Source organism: Aspergillus affinis (genome assembly GCF_023601865.1).
Source record: "Aspergillus affinis strain CMG 70 chromosome Unknown NODE_140_length_87538_cov_87_433439, whole genome shotgun sequence".
NCBI lineage: Eukaryota > Fungi > Ascomycota > Eurotiomycetes > Eurotiales > Aspergillaceae > Aspergillus > Aspergillus affinis.
Window position 1 is genome coordinate 65,904 of NW_026515921.1, and position 21,635 is coordinate 87,538.

Below are 21,635 nucleotides of genomic sequence, written 5' to 3' on the forward strand. Positions count from 1 at the left end.
TTGGACCGGGTCGGGAATAGACTGCGGCTAGGATACATGGAATTGGCTGTTCGAAGCTACTCTGGGTAGGGTAGCGACTCTCTATTCTCGATGTATTGTAATGTGTCATGAGGATCTGAATGGAATTATTGCACTGGGGGCTCTGTGCACGTAACAAGTGACCACGTGATGCTTGGCAAACCACGCCCCTGACGCATGCCACGTGCATCAAAGCATGTGACTAGCGATGGGGTGCATGAAGTAGTTAAGTTACTATCAGTGTAGCTATCGACGTCGTTCATCAACACTTCTAGCGGTGCCTCTCAGATGCTGGCTCTGTGCATCTACTGTGCTTAGTTCCCCATCAGACATGGACATCTAGAAAATCCCAACACCCTTTTTATTCGAAGATGGCCTTTTTGCGGCCCCAGCCGACCGAGGCCGCATTTTCCACTTCTAGCAACGGATCCTCCAGCGCTCAATATACGCCGGTGTCTGATGGATCGGAAGAAGAACATGTCCCCTCCAGTGGGAGTCGTCCACCACCTGGCTCGTTGAAGCTCCAGACAGACCTTAATCTTGATGAGGACTTTTTTTCCGATGCCGGTAGCGACCCGGGCTACGAGTCCTATGGGGATGCGCGGCGCGACTCTGAACAATCCAGCCTCCCTAAATACACGGTGGTTGAGGAAAGGGAAGTTGTGAAGAAATTTGATCGCAAGCTTGTGCCGTTCCTCGCGTTGCTGTACATGCTTTCGTTCCTGGATCGATCTAGTACGTTACCGACTAGCTCTAGTCTAGCAGCACTTTCCCCTCGTTGCCCCTTGCGTATCTGTGAGTGCGGAGTAGCTAACTTCAGCTTTAGATATCGGAAATGCAAAGATTGCAGGACTCATGGAAGACTTGAAACTGTCTTCTTCGCAATATGAGTGGCTTCTCACTGCGTTTTACATCACTTATATCTTGTTCGAATGGATGACGCTCATGTACCGCGTTGTCCCACCACACATCTACATCGCACTCTGCGTATGTGGCTGGGGCCTTGTGGCGACCTTTCAATCTCTGGCTACTTCATTTGGGGTCCTCGTCTTCCTGAGAGCTCTACTTGGAATCACCGAAGCAGCATTTGGGCCCGGTGTGCCATTCTATCTATCACTCTTCTACAAACGCGAGGAGCTGGCCTTTCGAAACGGACTCTTCATCTCTGCAGCTCCCTTGGCCTCGTCGTTCGCGAGTAGTTTAGCGTGGGTGATCGTCAAGCTGAGCAGTAATGGCCCAATTTCTCCCTGGCGCACCCTCTTTCTAGTCGAGGGGTTCCCCAGCGTGATCGTTGCTGTTTTCGCCTGGTTGTTGATCCCAGATTCCCCCGGGAGCGCCAGATTTCTGGATCCGCGCCAGAGAACCGTGGCTAAACTGCGAATGGGCGAGAGTAAATCGGAGTTTCAGGGATCGCGTCAAAGTAAATTCAATTGGAGGGAAGTGGGAAAGACCCTGGCCGATCCAAAGTCTTATATTGCAGCTGTAAGTGTTTTTCATCGAGCTCGCTTATCGTGGAAACTTCATACTAATTATCATTTCACCTGTCGTATAGTTCATGTTCTTCAGCTGCAATGTAGCATTCAGTTCCATGCCTGTATTTCTTCCTACAATTATAGAAGAGTACGTACCTCCACAACCTCACCCCCATCCATCCACTTGTCTTCAACCCAGCTAACCAACCCCCTTCTCACCAAATCCAGCATGGGCTATTCCTCCCTCACCTCGCAAGCCCTCTCCGCACCCCCGTACCTCCTCGCCTTCATCGTCGTGCTCATAACCGCCTACATCTCCGACCGCAACCGCTCCCGGAGCCCCTACCTAATCCTGCACGCCGTGATCTCCTCAACCGCATACCTGATCATCGCGCTAACCGGGCACTTCCACACGCATCTCCCGACGACCGCGCACGTCCTGATCCGCTACCTCTGCGTCTACCCCGCCACTTCGGGCTTCTTCTCCGCCACCACGCTGATCATGACCTGGACGATGGACAACCGCGTCGCCAAGGAAGGCAAGGGCACCAGCATCGCCGTCCTGAATGTCATTGGCCAATGTGGGCCCCTGCTCGGTACACGGCTGTATCCCGCGAGTGATAGCCCGTGGTACGTGCGCGGCATGGCCACCTGTTCGTTCTTCATGATGGTGGTGGCGGGCTTGGCGCTGTTGTTGCGCGTGCTGCTGCAGAGGGCGAATCGCAGGGTGCAGCGGAAAGGGGAGGAGGATACGTTTGAAATGCAGGGTGGTGGTAGTAGAGGCGCTGCTTCTGCGGGTGCTGCGGGTGCGGCTGAGGAGAGTGAGGTGTTGATGGGGGGTCGTGCGAGTCGAAGGGGCGTTACTTTGAGGTATAATGTGGAGGAGAGATTTACGTATATCGTATAGATTCTATTTCATGTTCTCTTTTGGATTTGGTTCTCTATTTTGGGGGTCATTGATTGGATCTCAGATAAGCCATGGCTGGTTGATATTAGAATAAGTTCTATGAGAATGAACAAGAAAAGCTGTAAGAAATAGAAATCAGGTTCGTGCTGAACAAATGAAATGAATAAAATCCAGAGACTAGGTCCAGTCTAGTCCCACCCATTAAGAATTGATATTGATGCGCTTCACTAACCGATTCATCATGCAGAAGGCAAGAAACAAAAGATATCCAAGAATCAACATTCAAAAGCAAACCCAGGGGCATCAATCAACAAAAAAGAAAATTGAGAAAGGGTGAAAAATAAGAGAATGAAGGCGAGGAAAAAGGCGTATGTATGATACATCGAGAAGGCGAGATGGTGCCACGAATGTTCTCTTTTTCCCCCCAGCCTTTTCGACTATGCAAAATGTTCTTCAGGTATCCTCCAACTCCCGTGCGCGGGCTATACAATATTCATTTTTTGATTTTCTTCTTCTCTTTTGGCCTTGTCCCATTTCCCTTTGTCTATCCGTGAATTTAGTCGTAACCTTTTTTTTTTTTTTTTTTTCTCCATGTGTTTCTTTCAAATTACTCCCTTCGAGGGTAGCGTAACAAGGACTTCGTGCCTTTTGTTCGACATGTTTACCACGCCGTGTGGCCGCCATCGATGAGCATGGTGCTGCCAGTCATGAAGCTGCTAGCATCACTCATGCTGAAGAGGGCGGCGCCGCGGAACTCCTCGGGGTAAGCCAGACGACCGAGCATGTTCTCGGCTTCCCAGACAGCCCGGGCAGCCGGGTTCTGCTGGAACACTTGCTCAACCATGGGCGTGATAATGTGGCCGGGGCAAAGGTTGTTGACGCGAATACCGTGGCGGCCCCATTCCATAGCCAAGCTGCGAGACAGCTGGATCACGGCAGCCTTTGAGGAGTTGTAGACGGGCGAGGTCATGCCCTTGTTGGCAATCAGTCCGCTCATACTCGCGATCAGCAGGATGGAGCCCTTCTGCTGGTAGTTGAACATTTGCCGCGCAGCGGCGGTGGCAGAGTTGAAAACCCCGTTGTAGTTGATTTGCATGACTTCGTTCATCGCCACCTGGGAGTGTTCCAGGGCACTCTGGAGATGGTTGATTCCAGCGGCGGCGATCAGGCCGTCCAGCCGCTTGTTCTGGCCAGCAATCTCGGCAAAGGCCTCGTTGACCTCTGCGTCGTTACGAACGTCAATCTGGTGATATTCAATGCTGCCGCCGTACTCCTTCTCGGCGTGCTCTCTCGCCTTCAGAAAGTCGGGATGAGGGTTGTCCAGACGGTCTAGACAGTGTACTGCATTCAAAATCTGGTCAGCTTTGACGGTCAAAATCGACGGTGGAATAGGAACACGAACCTTTAGCGCCCGCTTCCATCAGGGCCTCTCCCATGGCCAGTCCAAGTCCTCGGCCACCACCGGTGATGGCGTAGACACGGCCTGCTAGATCAAACTCCTTGAACCGGGGGCCATTGTTGCCTCCTTGCGGTATCGAGGACGACCGGGTCTGGATGTGGTTTGCGCTATGTGTACTGGAAAAGGCTACCCGCGAGAGGGGTAGGAGCCTAGAAGAGGGCTGGAATGATCGTGCCGTCTGGAACAGCGATCGGGACAAGGTAGAAGGCATGGTTGTGGAGAAGAGGAAGAGAAGATATTAAAATAAATTCAGGTATGAGATAAATAGCCGGAAGAGTCGGGCGGCAGAAAGGACAAGAAAGCAAAAATTTCTAGGCACGCAAAGAGGAATAGGACCAGGGACCGCGATATGAAATGATCAGAAGACGATTGCTCTGTCTTTCGTTCGGAGAAGCTGGGGTTTATAGATCTGGGAGGAGCCAGACCAGGGCAAAGCAAAAGTAGCCGGCCGAAAGCAAAAATCAATTTCCGTTGCACGAAGGAGCCGAAACAAGCATAGCAATGAAAAAAGAAAAAAACAGAATGACCGCGTGATATCCTCGATGGGTCCGCCATCGGGATCTTTGGTCTGGCGGTGATTTCAACGACCCAGACCAATTCATCGCCCGGGAGCATCTACGGTACATGGGGGGGCATGGGGCTAGCCCATGCATCAAGTTATGCTCCATAAAAAGCTTGCCACCGGGAGAGGGGGAAAGACAGCCATGGATGGGCATTGGACACGAAGCGTACTGCAATGGTAGGGAGAATTGGGTCCATGAAGCCATCGTGACTTTCGGTAGCAGAACCGCTGAGAACGGTAAGCGACCTTGATCATTTGATCGAGGGATGACGATCATTCATTCGTGGAATGCCCCACCGAAACGGCATTCCCGAGTATGGGGAGGCCGAGAAGCTGGGTCAGATTCAGATTTGGCGGAACGTGTCCCGACGATAGTAGCGGTCAAAGGGGGAGGGGAGAAAAAGAAAAAAAAAGAAAAAAAGGGCAACGAAGAAAAAAAAAATTGGCCAGAATATCATCCGTGCCTCATTCGATTCTGTTGTCTGAATCGAATTGAGCTCCTCTTTTCCCTTCGTTCTGAGGAATGTGATTGAATTGGGATTCTGTTCCACTCCGCTAGGGCAATGCATAAGGGAGGAGCTTCTGGCACTGGTTAGTATGCTTCGGAAGTGCTGGGGAATGCCCTCCCTCCAATGACCGTCTCGGCATCGTGAGTGGTGGTGTAATCCGCCCTCGCAGGATGGAACGCTCCTGTGGAACAATCCTGCAGGAAGGTACTGATAGGTTTCGCGTTCTCGACAGGCCGATCTTGGTTGATCCTTGCAGCCGGGACCCAATCTTCGGGAGGTCACCCATCCTTCTAGATTTTCTCTCTGCTCCATGCTCTCAACCGTTTCCCCGCGTCCGATGGTTTTTTATAGCAACGGAGGGAGGGCACATGAGATGTCTCCTAAGCAATAGTGTATGTGGTGAATGTCGGTGGCTTGGATGATATCCAAGTGAGGATCTTTCGCCGCGACTCCTCTTGTGATCCTTGGTCATTTTCTTATTTTTCCAATCCCCTTTGAGACCGTGTGTTCGGGGAGGGGAAGGGAGGATCGGCCTTCCTTACAGCTGTCTCTTGGGAATTGACCCCTTTCCCCACAAAAAGGACCGTACTTTTGCCGGTTGCCACTTTGCCAGCGTAGCCTAGTTTCCGAAAAATGACATCCCGAGAATCCCATGGACGAGCCGATAGGAGGATGGGTAGATAGGCTCGTAGCATGCCATATGGGTCAGGGAATATGCCTCAAGATCCGCCAAGCCAATCAATTCCTCTTCCCTTCATCTACGGCTCCGCGAATCTGGGGTTCCCTCTCCCTTTTGCCCCCCTTGCGCCCAATATCATCTCCGGCCAGAGCAGCGGAACGGCAGCGGAATATTCAGCCCTAATTTTATTGATGCCGCAATGTCGGGTTCCAAGGGGGGAATGGCATCCGGATCGAGAGATAAAAAAAGCCCCATGGAAAGTCAAAATAAAAATAAAAATTTCAAAGGAATGCGGGCCTGACAAACCAGAGCAAGAATCAGAATTGGACGAGATCCGCAGGCAAATGAAACTATCCGTTCGGGTGGAGATCATCTCGGGTTACCCAAATAGGTAACCGTGACAAGACTGGACCCTGAATCATGTGCGTCTTCAGAGTTTTATCTTCTTTGCTTTTGTTTTAATCTCCGGCGAGCAATCTGTCGATATTTCTGCATGGGAGCTGCGGCCCGGCGACCGAGTAAGCCCATATACCGATAGACAGCTGATGAATTTGACTGTTGATGAGATGTCCCTGGATCCCCAACCGTTTTACTCGTCATCACGGTGATCGATTGGTTGGACGGTGGCCATTTTGGTGTGTGAGATAGGCTGTGCAAGAACAGCCCAGCAATTCAATTCATTGAGGGTAATACCTACTTCCGCTGATGGAGGAGTTATGGATGAGAAATCACTAGACCAGGCGAAGGATGTGTCCTATCCATAGAGTGGAAGTGTTTCCGCGACCGTGGAGTGCTCCAATGATGATTCCGGAGAAGCAGGAAATCCTAACCGCGGCATACGCGCAGAACGGCGGGAGAATCTCCTCAGGATTGAGGGATTGGAAACTTAATTCAGGCACGGAGTCCGAATGCGCGTACTCTACTTGGTCAGACGAAGAGCGATTTGAGAAAGAAAATAGTTCAAAGTGGATGTTTTGCTTGTTTGGTCACATTAGCCGGATCTGGACTAGCGGATCTGCTTTAACACCTGTCACCTGACAGGCTGACACTCTTCTTCTAGAGGGAAGGCACTCCTTGTTAAATTAACATTACATTCGTCGCTGGACCTTCATGGCAACCAAAGAGACAACAGAATCTCTCTGCCTAGCCTAAATATCGGGTTAAGCGTTATTGTGCATCTTAAACGAACCCAGCTGCCACAGCGGCTGTAGGTCCGAGGCTTCCATTGGCATTCCCAAAGTCCAGTTTCATCAGCAGTCGGTCAACACCAGCAGCCTTCCGAGGCACATAATGCTCGATGGCCGATTCTGCGTTGGTGTCGCTCTGCGGGGGGCCTGACCAGAGCCCAGGTTGTGGTTTAGCTGCATCGAACATCTTTCGTCCCTCTCCTGATCGATTGTCGTCGATATCCCTTAGCCGGGCCACGACGTTCTTAATACCCGCCTCCACCTGACGATGCGCAGCACTCAACAACTGCCAAACTTCCTTTTCCTCTCCGGCATAGTCTACCAGAGCATCCACGACGCCTTCATCCGTCTCAAGATCCATGTTCCGTTGAATGCCTTCCAGGCGTACCACTAGGGCGATGAAATGATCGACACATGTAAGCAAGGACCGTAGTGCCTTGGTGAAGGGGACATCCGTCAAGAATAGAGATTGAACGATAGAGAATAGATATGCACGGTGTGCAATGGTTAATGTTTCGGGATCATGTCGCTGATTCGCAATTTGACCGATCCCTTCGAAGCCGGATTCCTGCGTCTTCGATGATGCTGCAGTCTGCGGTCGGGAATCAACTGACGAGCCTCCGGAAGTCGGTCGCCCCTCGATCCAGTCTCGAAAGTGTTGCCAGGAGCCGTTGATAACTTCACCCTGGAAAAAGCTACCGATCTCAGACACCACAAAAAGCGAGGCACTACTCGTTGCCCAGATTGGCCTCATCTGATGAAGTCGTGCGTTGTCTCGTTGTCGCCTCATTTTAAGCTTATTTTGTCCAAAAGGGGTGCTGCTCCGGGGCGGGCCCCATGGGGATGGATAGCATTTGCGCAAAGATGTACGCTTCCATAAGTCGCCGAGATGTATTTGGGCACGCCGGATACCCAACAGGTAAGAATGGATCTTGGAGTAAGTGAAGATGTCGGAAGAGGAGAGGAATAAATCAAGGGGTGGGCGTACTTGTACTGAAAGTGATGTTGGTGTTGGGAAAAGAAGATCCTCGAAAACAATTTTAGAAATGTCGGTAACCTGCTCAAGGTCGACCCTATCTTCAACTGACTGTTGGCTGTCCTTCGAACCATTAACTGACAGTCGCAGAAGGTCCCTAGCAAGATCAAGCTCATCATCCTGACTGTCCTCCTCATTCTGTAATGAGTAAAGTTCAACCCAGGTCTCTGCCAATGCGGCCGTCACGTCGCCCTCTTTAACAGCGAGGCCTCGGAGAACACCGGCAGAGTTGTCTCTGGAGCCTAGGACCTCCGGTTTGCGACGTCTCTCGTGCAACCGGCGATCAGCATGCGATACCAACGCAGTCGCAAATTCACCACGCCGTAGCAGCAAAAAGTCATGGAGGACAGATATAACTTCGAGAATCTTTGGGAGAGGGAGGAGCTTCGAAAAGGTGCTCTGCGCCAACGATAAGCGAATTGAATTGATCGCCATGGAGAGCTTTGAAGTTGATATGGGGGATTTGAGGGCGGCAAGATACTCGATATGATCACCATGAAGAGTGACTGGTGCCGTTGAGAGTCCACTTGAAAAGCCCGCTGTCGAAGTACTTCGCTTTGCTCTAATGAGATTCAAGGTTTTCCCAATGAACAAAATGGACGACGCCGTCTGTGGCGAAACAAACTTTGGTAGCAGCTTTGTATGTAGAATAAAATTGGACGTAGTTGCGGAGTGATTGCCAGAATTTGCACTCTCGTCTTGTATAAAGAAATCGCTTTTTCCCAATACTGGGAAATTCCCATACAATAGCCATGTCGACAATTGCCTCATCCAAGCAGTCTCGGCCGCATCGACCAGGTGCAATGCCATTTCTTCAATATCCGCGTATCCAGTCTGCGCTTCTGCCCGAAGGAAGTCGATCAATGATGCACCAGTACAGCTATCGTGTCTTCCTTCGGGAAAGATAAATCTCGCCACCTCCCACAGCCATTCCAGTCGTCGCGTCCAGGGCGAAAACTCCCCGACGATAGTTGATAATGGCACAATGCCATACCCGCCAACATATCCGCTATCCTCCACCAAGATTGCTCTTTCGACCTCAAGAATCTTCTTCTGGAACTCGCCAAGGTGTTGCGTGCTAATTGCCGTCGATACGGCTCGACAAATCACGGAGTCATGGGAGGACGAGATTCGAGCTGTGTGGGTGCGCAGACTGGCATGGAGTCGGCTTAGATGGGCAAGGGGGGCGAGGAGGGCTTTCTCCGGAGGAGACAAGAGGGAAAAAGCATCTTCAGCGACGAGGTTTCCTTCGGTGGAGAGGTTGGATAGTGGCGACGGTTGGCCGGATAAGGAGAGGAGGACCTCGTGGAGCATTCTGTCGGGAACTCTCTATACCGTACGGTAAAAGTCAGGCACGGCACGATGGCACGATGAACAATTGCGGTACAAGTATGGACGAACCTAGAAGAAAGCTCTATGTCTTTTTTGGATTTTTTACGTTGCCAATATAATAGCCCGCGACCCAGTATCTCGTACCGACACATATAAATCGACCGACTGTTGATTTGTTGCTTCCATGTAGAATTCCGGGTGCAGCGCGCGTCGCGTGTAGAGAGGTTCGGTACCTTCAGACAGAGGGGAGAGGCGTTCTCGCTGTTATAATAGAACTTCCGCTAGTTGAGGGGGTAGCTGCCTTTGCCCATAGTAGAAGAACGAGCAGTGAATGGCAGGTACCGTCCTGGACATGGTGAGTGCCGTCAAGAAGCAGCCATCACGGAGTTCCTCGGAGGTCCCGGTCACGCGCAGTCATGGGCGGTGGGCAGACAGCCTGAGGCCATCCGCGGGGCTGTGGCCAATCACGGGCCTCAGCTGCTGAGTCAGCCGCGACAGCTTGTCCCTCTTACGTCGCCGACTAGTCGATTATTCAGTTGGCCGGTTCTCGTTCCTTCTCTCCCACCTCCTCTCCATCTGTCTCTAGCATCTCCAGACCCTGTGAATCCGGTCTTTTCTATCATACACATATCTGAGCGCCAGAGAACTTCTCTGCACCCTTCCCTCTCCCCTCGCCTCGTCCGGTACTTGACCGCTTCTACCCCTCCCTTAAGTCAGTCTGCACTGGCAGTTGTAGACATCACCATCCCGCTGTCGGAAAGTCTTGCTTGGACGCAAGGCTTTCGTTGCACCGATCTTCACAATTCCTTCCGAAATCCCTGTTCGTGACGCTGCGAAGCCGGGAAAGCGGAGAGCGTCCGCGGACAAAGCACCAATTCGACCGGAGAAGAAGATCATGACGGTATGTTGTTTTATCTCAACTCGACGGTCCTTTTGTATAAATACCGAGGCTCTGACATGCTGTAGGACTCCACAATGCAGGTAGATAACCCCCAGGAAACTGTGGAAATGATCAAGCAGGGGGAAATCGATGAGTCCTTGTACAGCCGACAGCTGTAGGTTACCCTTGAGTATATATCAAGCTGAGGAGCTATACTAATCTGCAACTCCTTAAGATACGTGCTTGGTCATGAGGCTATGAAGCGTATGGGATCATCCAATGTCCTTGTCGTGGGCTTGAAAGGCCTGGGTGTTGAAATCGGTAGGTACCCAAGCTGCTGTGGCTCCGCAGGGGATCATGTATTGACTATGTTTCGCAGCCAAGAACATTGCCCTCGCCGGTGTCAAATCTCTCACATTGTTCGATCCTGCCCCCGTTGCCATTTCGGACCTGTCCTCCCAGTTTTTCCTTCAGCCCCAAGATGTCGGCAAACCCCGAGCCGACGTGACGGCCCCGAGAGTCGCGGAACTGAATTCATACGTCCCGGTCACAGTTCACGAGGGTGATAGCCTTGTGAACGATCTGGAGCAGTTGAAGCGCTACCAGGCAGTGGTGCTTACCCTCACGCCTCTGAAAGAACAACTCGCTATTGCCGACTTCTGTCACAAGAACGGCATTTACCTAACGATTGCGGACACATTCGGTCTATTCGGCTACCTCTTCAACGATTTCGGCAAGAATTTCACCATCGGAGACGCCACGGGTGAGGAAGCCGTCGGCGGTATCGTGGCCAGCATCGATGAGACTGGCCTGGTTTCCGCCCTGGATGAGACCCGACATGGCCTGGAAGACGGCGATTTCGTGACATTCACCGAAGTCAAGGGTATGGAGGCTCTGAACAACTCAGCTCCCCGGAAGATTACCGTTAAGGGACCGTACACCTTCTCTATCGGTGACGTCTCCGGACTTGGAACTTATAAGGAGGGTGGTCTGTATTCTCAGGTCAAGATGCCGAAGTTTGTTGACTTCCAGTCGCTCGAGGAGCAACTCAAGAAGCCCGAGTTTGTCATCTCGGACTTTGCCAAGTTCGATCGGCCGCAGCAGCTGCACATTGGTATTCAGGCACTTCATAAGTTCGCGGAAGCTCACGATGGCCAGCTTCCTCGCCCTCACAATGAGAGCGATGCCGAAGAAGTTTTGAAGCTCACCAACGATCTGGCGTCGAGTCAAGAAGAAAAGGTCGAGTTGGACGAGAAAATCATCAAGGAGCTCAGCTATCAAGCTCGCGGTGACTTGAACCCCCTGGCAGCGTTCTTTGGTGGTATTGCGGCACAGGAAGTCCTGAAGGCGGTTTCCGGAAAATTCAGTCCCGTTCAGCAATGGCTCTACGTGGACTCTCTGGAGTCCCTCCCCACCTCAATCACTAGATCGGAGGAGAGCTGCAAACCTCTGGGAACCCGCTATGACGGCCAGATTGCCGTCTTCGGTAAGGAGTACCAGGAGAAGATCTCCAACGTGACTCAGTTCCTTGTTGGAGCTGGAGCTATTGGATGTGAGACCTTGAAAAACTGGGCTATGATCGGTCTTGGTACCGGTCCCAAGGGCAAGATCTATGTGACCGATATGGACCAGATCGAGAAGAGCAACCTCAACCGACAGTTTCTGTTCCGCTCGAAGGACGTGGGCAAGCTGAAGAGTGAGTGCGCTTCCGCCGCGGTCCAAGCCATGAACCCTGAATTGGAGGGCAAGATTGTCACCTTGCGGGATCGAGTGGGACCCGATACCGAGCATATCTTCAACGAAGACTTTTGGGAAAAACTAGACGGAGTCACCAACGCTCTGGACAATGTCGACGCGAGAACCTACGTGGATCGCCGTTGTGTTTTCTTCCGAAAGCCCCTCCTGGAGAGCGGCACTCTCGGTACCAAGGGCAACACTCAGGTGGTCCTGCCGCACATCACGGAATCCTACTCGAGCTCGCAGGATCCCCCAGAGAAAACCTTCCCCATGTGCACGCTGAAGAGTTTCCCTAACCGGATTGAGCATACGATTGCTTGGGCCCGGGATCTCTTCCAGACCTACTTTGTCGGCCCCCCGGAGTCCGTTAACATGTACCTGTCCCAGCCGAACTACATTGAACAGACCCTCAAACAGGCCGGCAACGAGAAGCAAACTCTGGAGTCGCTGCACGAATTCTTGGTGGCTGACAAGCCATTGACCTTTGACGACTGCATTGTTTGGGCCCGTAACCAATTCGAGGCCCAGTACAACAACGCAATCCAACAGCTGCTCTACAACTTCCCTCGGGACTCGAAGACGTCGTCCGGTCAGCCCTTCTGGTCTGGACCCAAGCGTGCTCCTACGCCCCTGAAGTTCGACGCCACGAACCCCACCCACCTCGGATTTGTGATCGCCGGAGCCAACCTGCATGCCTTCAACTACGGCATCAAGAACCCCGGCGCCGACAAGGAGTACTACCGCAAGGTTATTGACAACATCATCATCCCCGAGTTTACTCCGAGGTCCGGCGTGAAGATCCAGGCCAACGAAAACGATCCCGACCCGAACGCCCAGGCTGGCGGATCCTCTTTCGATGACAACACGGAGATCCAGCGCCTTGTCGATGCTCTGCCATCGCCGAAATCGCTTGCTGGCTTCCGTCTGACCCCGGTGGAGTTCGAGAAGGACGACGATACCAACCATCACATCGACTTCATCACTGCAGCCAGCAACCTTCGTGCCGACAACTATGAAATTCCTCAGGCCGACCGCCACAAGACCAAGTTCATTGCGGGCAAGATCATTCCTGCCATCGCCACCACGACTGCGTTGGTTACTGGACTGGTTGCCTTGGAGCTGTACAAGATCATTGATGGCCAGGATGATATTGAGAAATACAAGAACGGCTTTGTCAACCTTGCGTTGCCGTTCGTTGGCTTCAGTGAGCCTATTGCCAGTCCCAAGGGCAAGTACCAGGGCAAGGATGGTGAAAAGACCATCGATCAGCTTTGGGATCGCTTTGAGGTGGATGACATCCCCCTCAAGGACTTCCTTCAGTACTTCTCCGACCTTGGATTGGAGATTAGCATGGTGAGCTCCGGAGTGAGCTTGCTTTACGCCAGCTTCTATCCCCCGGCGAAGGTGAAGGACCGCCTTCCGCTGCCGTATGTTATCCCTTCATTACAAATAACCTCCGACTGTTGATTGACTAACATTCTCTTGTATAGGATGAGCAAACTGGTGGAGCATGTCAGCAAAAAGCCCGTGCCCGACCACCAGCGAAATATCATCTTCGAGGTGACCGCCGAGGATCAGACGGAGGAGGATGTTGAGATTCCATATGTGATGGTCAAGCTGAGGAAGTAGATGAGAAGGGGAAAACGAGGTGGAGCGCTGTCTAGAGTGAACGTGCCTTTATTATGTTAGTGCCTGATGATTCAAGACTTAGAAAGCCATTGGTAAATAACTAAATGTGCCTCCATCACTAAATCATCCGTAAGAATGACCAAGCATCGCTTTGTCAGCACACGTCATCGCTCCCCGCACCCTGATTGGGCTTCGTCTTTCTCTCCGCGACGCCTTCAGCCCCGTCCAGGCCTTCTCCGGTCACTATTTATACTCCTCGTATCGACGCCGTTCCCATCGTCTCTCTCTCTTTCTCGTTCTGCCCCTCACTTCTCATGTTCTCTGGCCTCCGCCGTCTCCAGCTGTCCTCCCGCCACATCCTGCCCCTCAACACCACCGCGGGGTTCCCATCCAGCATCTCCGCACGATCGATCGCTCCACGCACGATGGCTGTAAGCTACCATAGAAGCCCTACCTACCGGCAATTCCTCGAATACTAACTGCCAGCGACCCAATCCTAGACTGGAAACTCCCACAAGATCACCGACTGGGTCAATCCCAACGACAAGTCTGGTGAATTCAAGCGTCAGCAATCCGTCTTCCGGAACTGGATCTCCAGCAAACCCGGCGCGGAATTCCCCCCGGAGAAGGATCGCTACCACCTCTATGTCTCATACGCCTGTCCCTGGGGTACTTGCATTATATTCCCTTGTTATTATCTCTCTTTGTAAGGAGACGCAGGGGAGCAAAAGACTAATATCATCAAACTCGCACAGCGCACCGGACTTTGATCACGCGAAAGCTCAAGGGCCTGGAGGACATTATCTCGTTCACGTCGGTGCATTGGCATCTAGCTGAGAAAGGTTTGACTCTCCCTCCATCTCTATTTATATTAAATGACTAGTTGTTAAAGGGGACAACGGCTGATATGTGGTCTGAGTAGGTTGGCGCTTCGCAACCCAAGAGGAGAACTTGCCTGGCGAAAACGCGGTCCCGGATCCATTGCATCCCCAGTATACGCATCTGCGCGAGCTCTACTTCTCCAATGACCCCGAGTACTCGGGACGATTCACGGTTCCCGTTCTCTTCGATAAGAAGACCCAGCGCATCGTGAGCAACGAGGTATGTCTAGCCTGGAGAACTTTGCGCCATCTACCTTACCCCATCCATTTCTTCATTCTTTCACATCCCCATACACATCCACTTTGCGCGCAACCCCATCTTCCAACCAACCAACATACCTAACACCAACACCAGAGCGCGGAAATCATCCGCATGTTCTACACCGAATTCGACTCCCTCCTCCCCCAACAATACCAGTCCATCGACCTGTACCCCAGCGCACTCCGCGCCTCCATCGACGCGACAAACGACTGGACCTACAACGACGTCAACAACGGAGTCTACAAGTCCGGCTTCGCTACCACGCAAGAAGCATACGAGAAAGCCGTGACGACGCTCTTCGCCTCCCTGGACAAGATCGAGGAGCATCTGGCCACTACCCAGGGACCATTCTATTTCGGGTCAGCGATCACGGAGATCGATATCCGGCTGTTCACGACGATCGTGCGCTTCGACCCCGTCTACGTGCAGCATTTCAAGTGCAATGTACGGGATATTCGCTCGGGTTATCCGGCGGTGCATCGCTGGTTGAGGCACTTGTATTGGCAGGTGCCAGCGTTCCGGGACACGACGGAGTTCGAACACATCAAGAAACATTATACGAAGAGTCATAAGCAGATCAACCCGTTTGGAATCACCCCTGTCGGACCGGTCCCGGATATTCTGCCTCAGGATGAGGAGGTGAGGGCTGTGGCTGTGGCTGCAGTGAAGAAGTGAACAATGATCCCAATGACAATTCACAAAAAGAAAAAGGTTTTTGGATCATGCTTGAGGTCGTTTGGCTGGTATTGATGATTTATCAAAAGAAGGAATTGATGTCAACTGCAATATTTATATAATTAACCAAATAGTCTAGTCTAACATAGTATGTGAAAAATGCATATCAACTATTTTCAAGGTATATGTCCTCTCCACCCACATTATCGTGTAATAGATGCCGTGAAGCAAAAGAAGTCTTTTTAAGTACAATTCGAACCAGGTGCAATCGCTGGTTCGACAGGTCGGGAATCCGGTGAATAAATGAGATGATGACGAGCAGAAAGTGAACTCCAGAGTATGCTGCAACGCACGACGCCTGCCATGCGAACAAAGTCGGCGGGACGCCCGTTTCCAATGTGGAATGGCCGTTCGAGAAGACCGCCGGTCTCAATGCCAGAAAACGCAAAATGGGCTAAGAATAAAATGCCATTAGTATATCCGATTAGAAAGATTGAGGGTGATGTGAAAGAAATGGGGCGACGATGCCGTATCAAGCACGTGCTAGAGATCCATTGCTGTCCTTCCAAAGAGGGAGAACAAAACCAAATCGGGCTAAATGGCTGCGAGGGTATCTTGGCAAAAATTTCTAGAATTTAGAGAAATCAAGGTGAAGTGGAAATGAGCGTGCTTTGAATCAGGAGGGTCCCAGAGCTCGGTGGTAGTTGCAGGTAGCCACCAGCTTCGGGACCGAGTCGCGGCTTTATCGCAAACCAAGCATTCGTTTGGCGTTCTCATATACAACGTAGCTGATAGAAACCGCAGGCGCAACCTTGAGAAGGTTCGGCGTCAGTCCTTTGTAGAATCCACGGAAGCCTTCGGCCTGTATCGTCTTGCGGGCAACTTCGCCAATGCTGTCGTAAGTTTGGGGATGGAGAATGGTGCCTTGAGCCTGCATTCGGGTCCGGAGAACGTTGAGCGGATAGACGACAGAGGCACTCAATCCTCCACTAAGCGCGCCAATAGCTCCGGTAGTAAAATTGTTCAAAGGGACGTCGTCTTCATGGCAGTGGTGCATGCGAGCTTTGCGCGCAAGTAAGCCGCGTTTCAGGTATTCGAACGTGGTTAAGTCGATTGCAGCATATGGAAACATGCCAAAAAGTCCGAGCGGCAGGCCACGGAAAAATCCGAAGGGACCATGTTTGTTCACAACTTTGCGTGCTGTGGCTGCAATAAGTTTGTTGCCTTTGAGGCCGCCTTCAACCGTCTCGCACTGCATTCGACTAGGATAATATGAGCTTATGATGAACGAGAATGATGCTGCATGGATAGATTTACTTACAATTTCAGAGTATCAAGTGGATAAACGAAGCATCTACCTCGCGGTCAGCTTGAAATTCAGAGTTGACTTGAATCCTCACGGTAACATACTGGGCAACCATTCCACCGCACCCTCCGGATAGAAACTGCGACGTCGGCGCAAGACGTTTGGTATCGCCGTGGCCTTCAAAGCGGGCAAAGGCGCGCTTGGCAGACTAAGCTCATCGCATTAGCAAATTGTAGGCTGGTCAATTAGCCAAACGAGGAGGAACTGACTTCATAAGCGCCGAACTTTATGGCCGATTCAGGCATGACTTTCAACACGTTCAATCCATTCCCTATGGTCATTAGTCAAGCCTTCTCTCTCGTGTTGACCGGAGCGAAACCAACCTGCAAAGAGACTCCGAATACCTCCTGCACGCCATAACTCCTTAACCGCGTCTGCGAGCGTTTTTGATGCGGTCCCCGCCGCCTTCAGCGGCGCACCATCCTTGGCCGCACGAACAGCAGCCGTTTGCACACCGGTTTGCGCAATGAGATAGACTTTCAGTCGGTCCAAGGGCGCGGTTGCTGTTCGTGATACGGCGCCAGCAATCCCGCCTGCAATAAAGTAACCTAATTGAGGAGTGTTTTCTGTCAACTTTCGCTCATAATATCGGAAGGACATCCACATGGCGACAGTCCTGGGTATAGGCAGCCACTCCAAGTCGAAGTCGCCGTCTAAGGGGCCAGAAGCATGGTCAAACGCAGGGCCGGGAGTAGACACCCCGCCGACTTCCGCATAAGCCGATGGGATGAGAGTTGCCAAGGCGTGCACTGGGAAAATATAGTACAAAAGGTTCTTTATGGCCAAGATATAACGGCTAGGAAACGAGTGGTCTGTACCTAAACCCTGTAGATCATTGATGTGGACATCTCCTTCCGGGTTTAGATTGCCCGTGGCCGTGTAGTAGGAAAGGACAGCGTGCAAGTTCGAGGACGAGTAGGCAGGTAATAAAAGGAGGAAGTCCCTATCAACGAGTCATTAGCCCGAGTCAGCCAGAACCCCAAATGACGTACAGACGTCAGGAGAGGGGAAAGAACAGGAATGAGGTGGCGCGAAAAGGACAAGATCGAGCGACGGAGAGGCAAGGATCGACCGCGTACATACCTCCACTCAGCGTACGAGATGACACCGTCTTTATTCGTATCGACATCGGCGAAGAATTCATTTAGTTTGGCGTTGGACACGGTCAGGTCCGCGTTTGCAAAGGCGGACTTCAATTCGTTTTTATCAATTTCGCCGTTGTGATTGCGGTCAATACTCTGGAAAAGGTGCCATAACCCATGTTCAGTATGGTCGACGAAGGCCCGGAATTCTGGGACTCATTAGGTTTGTAAAACTAACCGGCATGGTTGCCAGTTACTCTGGGAGAGGAACAAGTCACGTCCATGATCCCGACGTGTGATCTTACCTGAGTAATCGATATACCCATCGCTATTGGTATCGACGGTTTTCATGACATTCCGCAACATACTGTCCGCATTTTTGAGGGCTATCGAGATGGAGAGTCATCGGGTCAGTCGGCTGCGCGGCAAGCAAAGCACGGGAACAGCTCTTGCAGGTCATGCTCACGGTGGTCGATCTTCTTCAGCCCCTTCTTCAACCCATTGAAATCCAAGCGACCGTCTCGAGGGACCCCCAATCGTTCCCAAAGTTTCGCGACTCGCAGGTCACGTTCATCTTTCGATTCGTCGGGTGCCATGATCGATAGTTGGGCCATTACCGGCCAGCCGACATGATATTTCCCAGGGGAGGGGTTTTCCGTCACGGGGTTTGAGGATCGGAGATCAGTAGCCTGTCGCGGCCGGGCAAGAGTGAGAATAGGAACCAGGTGGGCATCGAATCCGCGGGGGGGCAGCAAGACTAGTTGTGGTTTAGATGGTGAGGAGGGTGTCGCAGTAGTTCCGCGGACATGGCAAACAGAGCGCGGAAGCCATGAGAAATCCAGCCGCAATGATTTGCTTTGCCTTACGACATTCCGCCGGAAGAAAACTGAGCGTCGGCCCGGGCTTTCAACTGTCACGGGACTGCCACGGGGGACCAACCCTACTAGGCCTGTTTGGGATGGCGCACCTGCGCCTTGTCTCGGGCTGCTCTCTTGTAAGTTGTACCTCTGTACTACTTACTCCGTGACTCTTCTATCATCCATGTTGGCCAAGTAGCCGACATCGTCGTTCCACAATTACCTACATCGTTAGACCCTGATCCCCCTCAATTCCGCCATGACTGCGCGGTCGATCGGGATCTAATGCTAGAATTCCTAAAAGCCCCGACCTCCCCGTCAGTCTAGGTCTATATAACACTACTCCCGGCTCCCCTCCTTTCACGGGGCCGAACGGGCTATGGCTGCCAATTATTGGGCGTCGACTCAGCGTCGACACTGGCTGTTCACGCGCGAAAGGTTGATGGAAATCCGTGAAGGGTTCAAGGAACGAGACAAGATCGCGCATTCCCAGTTTCCTTTGCCGGATCAAAGGTTGCTCAATATCTATTTCAGCCAACGTAAGAGAAGATGAGATGTTACGTGATGCTTATCGCAGCGACTGAGAGCTGAAAATCCGGCAGAACTGATCAAACTCGGCAAGAGAATGTCGACTCGACAACAGGCGCTCGCAACGGCCCAAGTATACATCAAAAGATTCTACACCAAAAATGAGATCAGACACACCAATCCTTATCTGGTCGTGACCACCGCATTTTATCTCGCCTGCAAAATGGAAGAATGCCCTCAACATATCCGCTTTGTCGTCGCCGAAGCGCGTAACTTCTGGCCGGGTGAGACACCTTCATCTATACATGACCTTCTTGCGGGAAGACATGGTGTTCATAGCCGCTAATCTTCCCCGCGCAGAGTTTATCGCTCCTGATGTGTCAAAGCTGGGCGAGTGTGAATTTGCCTTGATCTCCGAGATGAACTCTCAGCTTATTGTTCATCACCCGTACCGAACGCTATCGGAGCTACAGCCCGAATTAGCTCTGACGTCCGATGAGGTTGCTCTCGCATGGTCAGTGATCAACGATCATTACCTGACGGACCTGCCACTACTTTATCCGCCCCATGTCATTGCAGTCATGGCTATTATTGTTGCCGTTGTGTTCAAACCGAGTCAAGCCAACTTCCATGGATCTGCGGCTCCCATAGCCTCGGCCATGCGAGATGGGGGCATGAATATTCTTGCGGCACTGGGGGATAGGAACGGCAGCGGCCCACCCCCTCGGATTCAGAAACTCATCGGCTGGCTGGCCGAGAGCGAAGTTGACATCCGAGCCGTCATCGAATGTACTCAGGAGCTAGTGTCGCTGTACGAGGTCTGGGAGCAATACAATGAAAAGCACTGCAAGGAACTGCTAGGCCGGATGATCAAGAGCAGGAATCTTGACAAGTAGGTTTTGAATAGATATGAAAGCATTGTTCTACGGTACCACCATTCGGCGTCTTTGGTTCAGCCCTAGCAATTCTACTATCCGGTCTCCGACCAACGATCACTTAGCCATTGAGATGCTATTATCATTGCATCGGACCATGCATATACATATACAGGCAGTCAGTATGTTAACATTGAATATATATCCAACTGAGTTTACACTGGGGTTCTATAGATAGTAAAATCCCTAGCCTACGGAGCACTTACTCCGTAGACTAGTTCATGAGGCATGTGTTTAAATTATCTAGTCTCTAAAGTCTAGGAGTTACAAGACGAGTGTACACAGTACCTCTGCCATCCGGTATGCAAGACAAACCATGTGAAATACCAACCAGAGAATCCGTCTAAGAATAGTCATGGAAGGCTGGCTTAATTTTCAAGATTCTTGCTGGTCTGATTTACATGTCCGGAATCAAGATCTGAGCAAAGAATCGTTCAGTGTCTAAGATCCAATAGGTTGGCCGGCACGGGATGTCTATCAAGGAGACATGAATACTACTACATGCCACCAAGCAAGGGATGTGAAACACTTGATCGATCGGCCGGGGTCTCAGCAAGCGCCCATATTGACGGCCACGGTCGAGCACGCACCCAATAAAACTGTCTCGTGGGACTTTGTACTGAAGACCATGTCTGACTAGAGTGAATGTATGTATGTACCTTGTCCTACTGTATGTAGGCGCTCCGCAGATGACGGTACTCACAGAAGAGTCCTGCATGGGGATCACAAAAATACCTGATGAATCTCGGGGTAAATGCTGGTTGGTATTCGGTCATATCTGAGGATTTGACCCCGGTCGGTCGATACGGTCAGACACTACGGAGTAGGTAGAAGTACCTACCGCTAGCACAATTAGTACGGAGTACTCCGTAGCAGGTAGAGAGTACTTGCGTCAGACTCGAGAGCTCGAGACCAACTCCTGGGCAGTACTTCGTAAGGCTTCCCAATCGTTAAGCGCCTATGCAATTAGCATACGGTGTATATGCCCGGACTTGAATTCTTATTCGTGGTCGGGGTAGCTTCAACCAGCCGACACTTTTATCCCTGCACCCGCATTGCGACCCTTACCAACAAGCACCAACCACCTTGATGCTGACATCTGCATGTCCTGTTGACTTCCGCTTCCCACGCCCTCTCTTTGTTTCTGTCTTTTTCGTTTCCAGACTAGCCCAGACACTTTCGTTCTTGGACGAAAGATTGTCGAGGTTCGACCCACCCCTCGTTATGAGATACCACGCAAGGTGTAGGCTATGTTTGAGAAAAAGGAATTCCCCCGGTTTTGGCGCTTTGTATGATAGATCATCGTAGTCACTGATCCCGGGTGTCGATGGATTCCCCACAGGTCCACCATTGAGAACAAATAGACGACGGCTACAGTTGATTCGTCATGAATCGAGATTGCAACGTACTCAGCACTCCGTCGAGCGGCAACCGAATGATCAGAATCTCAACCTTAATCGAGGGAATTAAAGAGCGGTGAGACGAGTGAAAAAGAAGAGAGGGGGTCCGCGACCCGATTCCATGATTCAGTTTCCGACAAGAAATTGGATCCGGGGGGGGGGGGGGGGGGGGGGCGGGGGGGTGGGGGCGGGGGGGGGGGGGGTGGCGGGGGGGGGGGTGGCCGGGGGGGGGGGGGGGGGGG

General features: G+C 51.8%; 7 protein-coding genes across 7 annotated transcripts; 4 read left to right on the forward strand and 3 right to left on the reverse strand.

Annotated features, from left to right (window-relative positions):
• Window positions 1-389: 389 nt before the first annotated feature.
• On the forward strand, window positions 390-2,397 carry KD926_002033 (putative MFS transporter; the record flags this gene model as incomplete). Its single annotated transcript, XM_053093826.1, has 4 exons — window positions 390-753; window positions 845-1,500; window positions 1,571-1,638; window positions 1,719-2,397. 4 exons carry the CDS (start codon window positions 390-392, stop codon window positions 2,395-2,397), a joined length of 1,767 nt encoding a protein of 588 aa, XP_052951360.1.
• Window positions 2,398-3,058: 661 nt separating this feature from the next.
• KD926_002034 (putative short chain dehydrogenase/oxidoreductase) lies at window positions 3,059-4,067 on the reverse strand (the record flags this gene model as incomplete). The annotated part of the gene is made up of 2 exons (XM_053093827.1): window positions 3,059-3,738; window positions 3,800-4,067. The coding sequence occupies 2 exons, from the start codon at window positions 4,065-4,067 to the stop codon at window positions 3,059-3,061; spliced, it is 948 nt and encodes a 315-aa protein (XP_052951361.1).
• Window positions 4,068-6,785: 2,718 nt separating this feature from the next.
• On the reverse strand, window positions 6,786-9,143 carry KD926_002035 (putative gamma-tubulin complex component GCP4; the record flags this gene model as incomplete). The annotated part of the gene is made up of 1 exon (XM_053093828.1): window positions 6,786-9,143. The coding sequence occupies one exon, from the start codon at window positions 9,141-9,143 to the stop codon at window positions 6,786-6,788; it is 2,358 nt and encodes a 785-aa protein (XP_052951362.1).
• Window positions 9,144-9,492: 349 nt separating this feature from the next.
• ubaA (E1 ubiquitin-activating protein ubaA) lies at window positions 9,493-13,407 on the forward strand (the record flags this gene model as incomplete). The annotated part of the gene is made up of 7 exons (XM_053093831.1): window positions 9,493-9,516; window positions 9,576-9,873; window positions 9,923-10,062; window positions 10,128-10,216; window positions 10,277-10,362; window positions 10,421-13,205; window positions 13,269-13,407. The coding sequence occupies 7 exons, from the start codon at window positions 9,493-9,495 to the stop codon at window positions 13,405-13,407; spliced, it is 3,561 nt and encodes a 1,186-aa protein (XP_052951363.1).
• Window positions 13,408-13,721: 314 nt separating this feature from the next.
• Window positions 13,722-15,225, forward strand: KD926_002037 (glutathione S-transferase family protein; the record flags this gene model as incomplete). The annotated part of the gene is made up of 5 exons (XM_053093832.1): window positions 13,722-13,838; window positions 13,908-14,067; window positions 14,163-14,249; window positions 14,330-14,508; window positions 14,644-15,225. 5 exons carry the CDS (start codon window positions 13,722-13,724, stop codon window positions 15,223-15,225), a joined length of 1,125 nt encoding a protein of 374 aa, XP_052951364.1.
• A 742-nt stretch (window positions 15,226-15,967) lies between these two features.
• KD926_002038 (calcium-binding mitochondrial carrier protein) lies at window positions 15,968-18,736 on the reverse strand (the record flags this gene model as incomplete). Its single annotated transcript, XM_053093833.1, has 9 exons — window positions 15,968-16,487; window positions 16,547-16,579; window positions 16,636-16,739; window positions 16,801-16,862; window positions 16,915-17,534; window positions 17,675-17,882; window positions 17,979-18,059; window positions 18,140-18,640; window positions 18,694-18,736. 9 exons carry the CDS (start codon window positions 18,734-18,736, stop codon window positions 15,968-15,970), a joined length of 2,172 nt encoding a protein of 723 aa, XP_052951365.1.
• A 173-nt stretch (window positions 18,737-18,909) lies between these two features.
• ssn8 (cyclin-dependent protein serine/threonine kinase regulator SSN8) lies at window positions 18,910-19,954 on the forward strand (the record flags this gene model as incomplete). The annotated part of the gene is made up of 3 exons (XM_053093834.1): window positions 18,910-19,069; window positions 19,133-19,342; window positions 19,419-19,954. 3 exons carry the CDS (start codon window positions 18,910-18,912, stop codon window positions 19,952-19,954), a joined length of 906 nt encoding a protein of 301 aa, XP_052951366.1.
• Window positions 19,955-21,635: the final 1,681 nt, after the last annotated feature.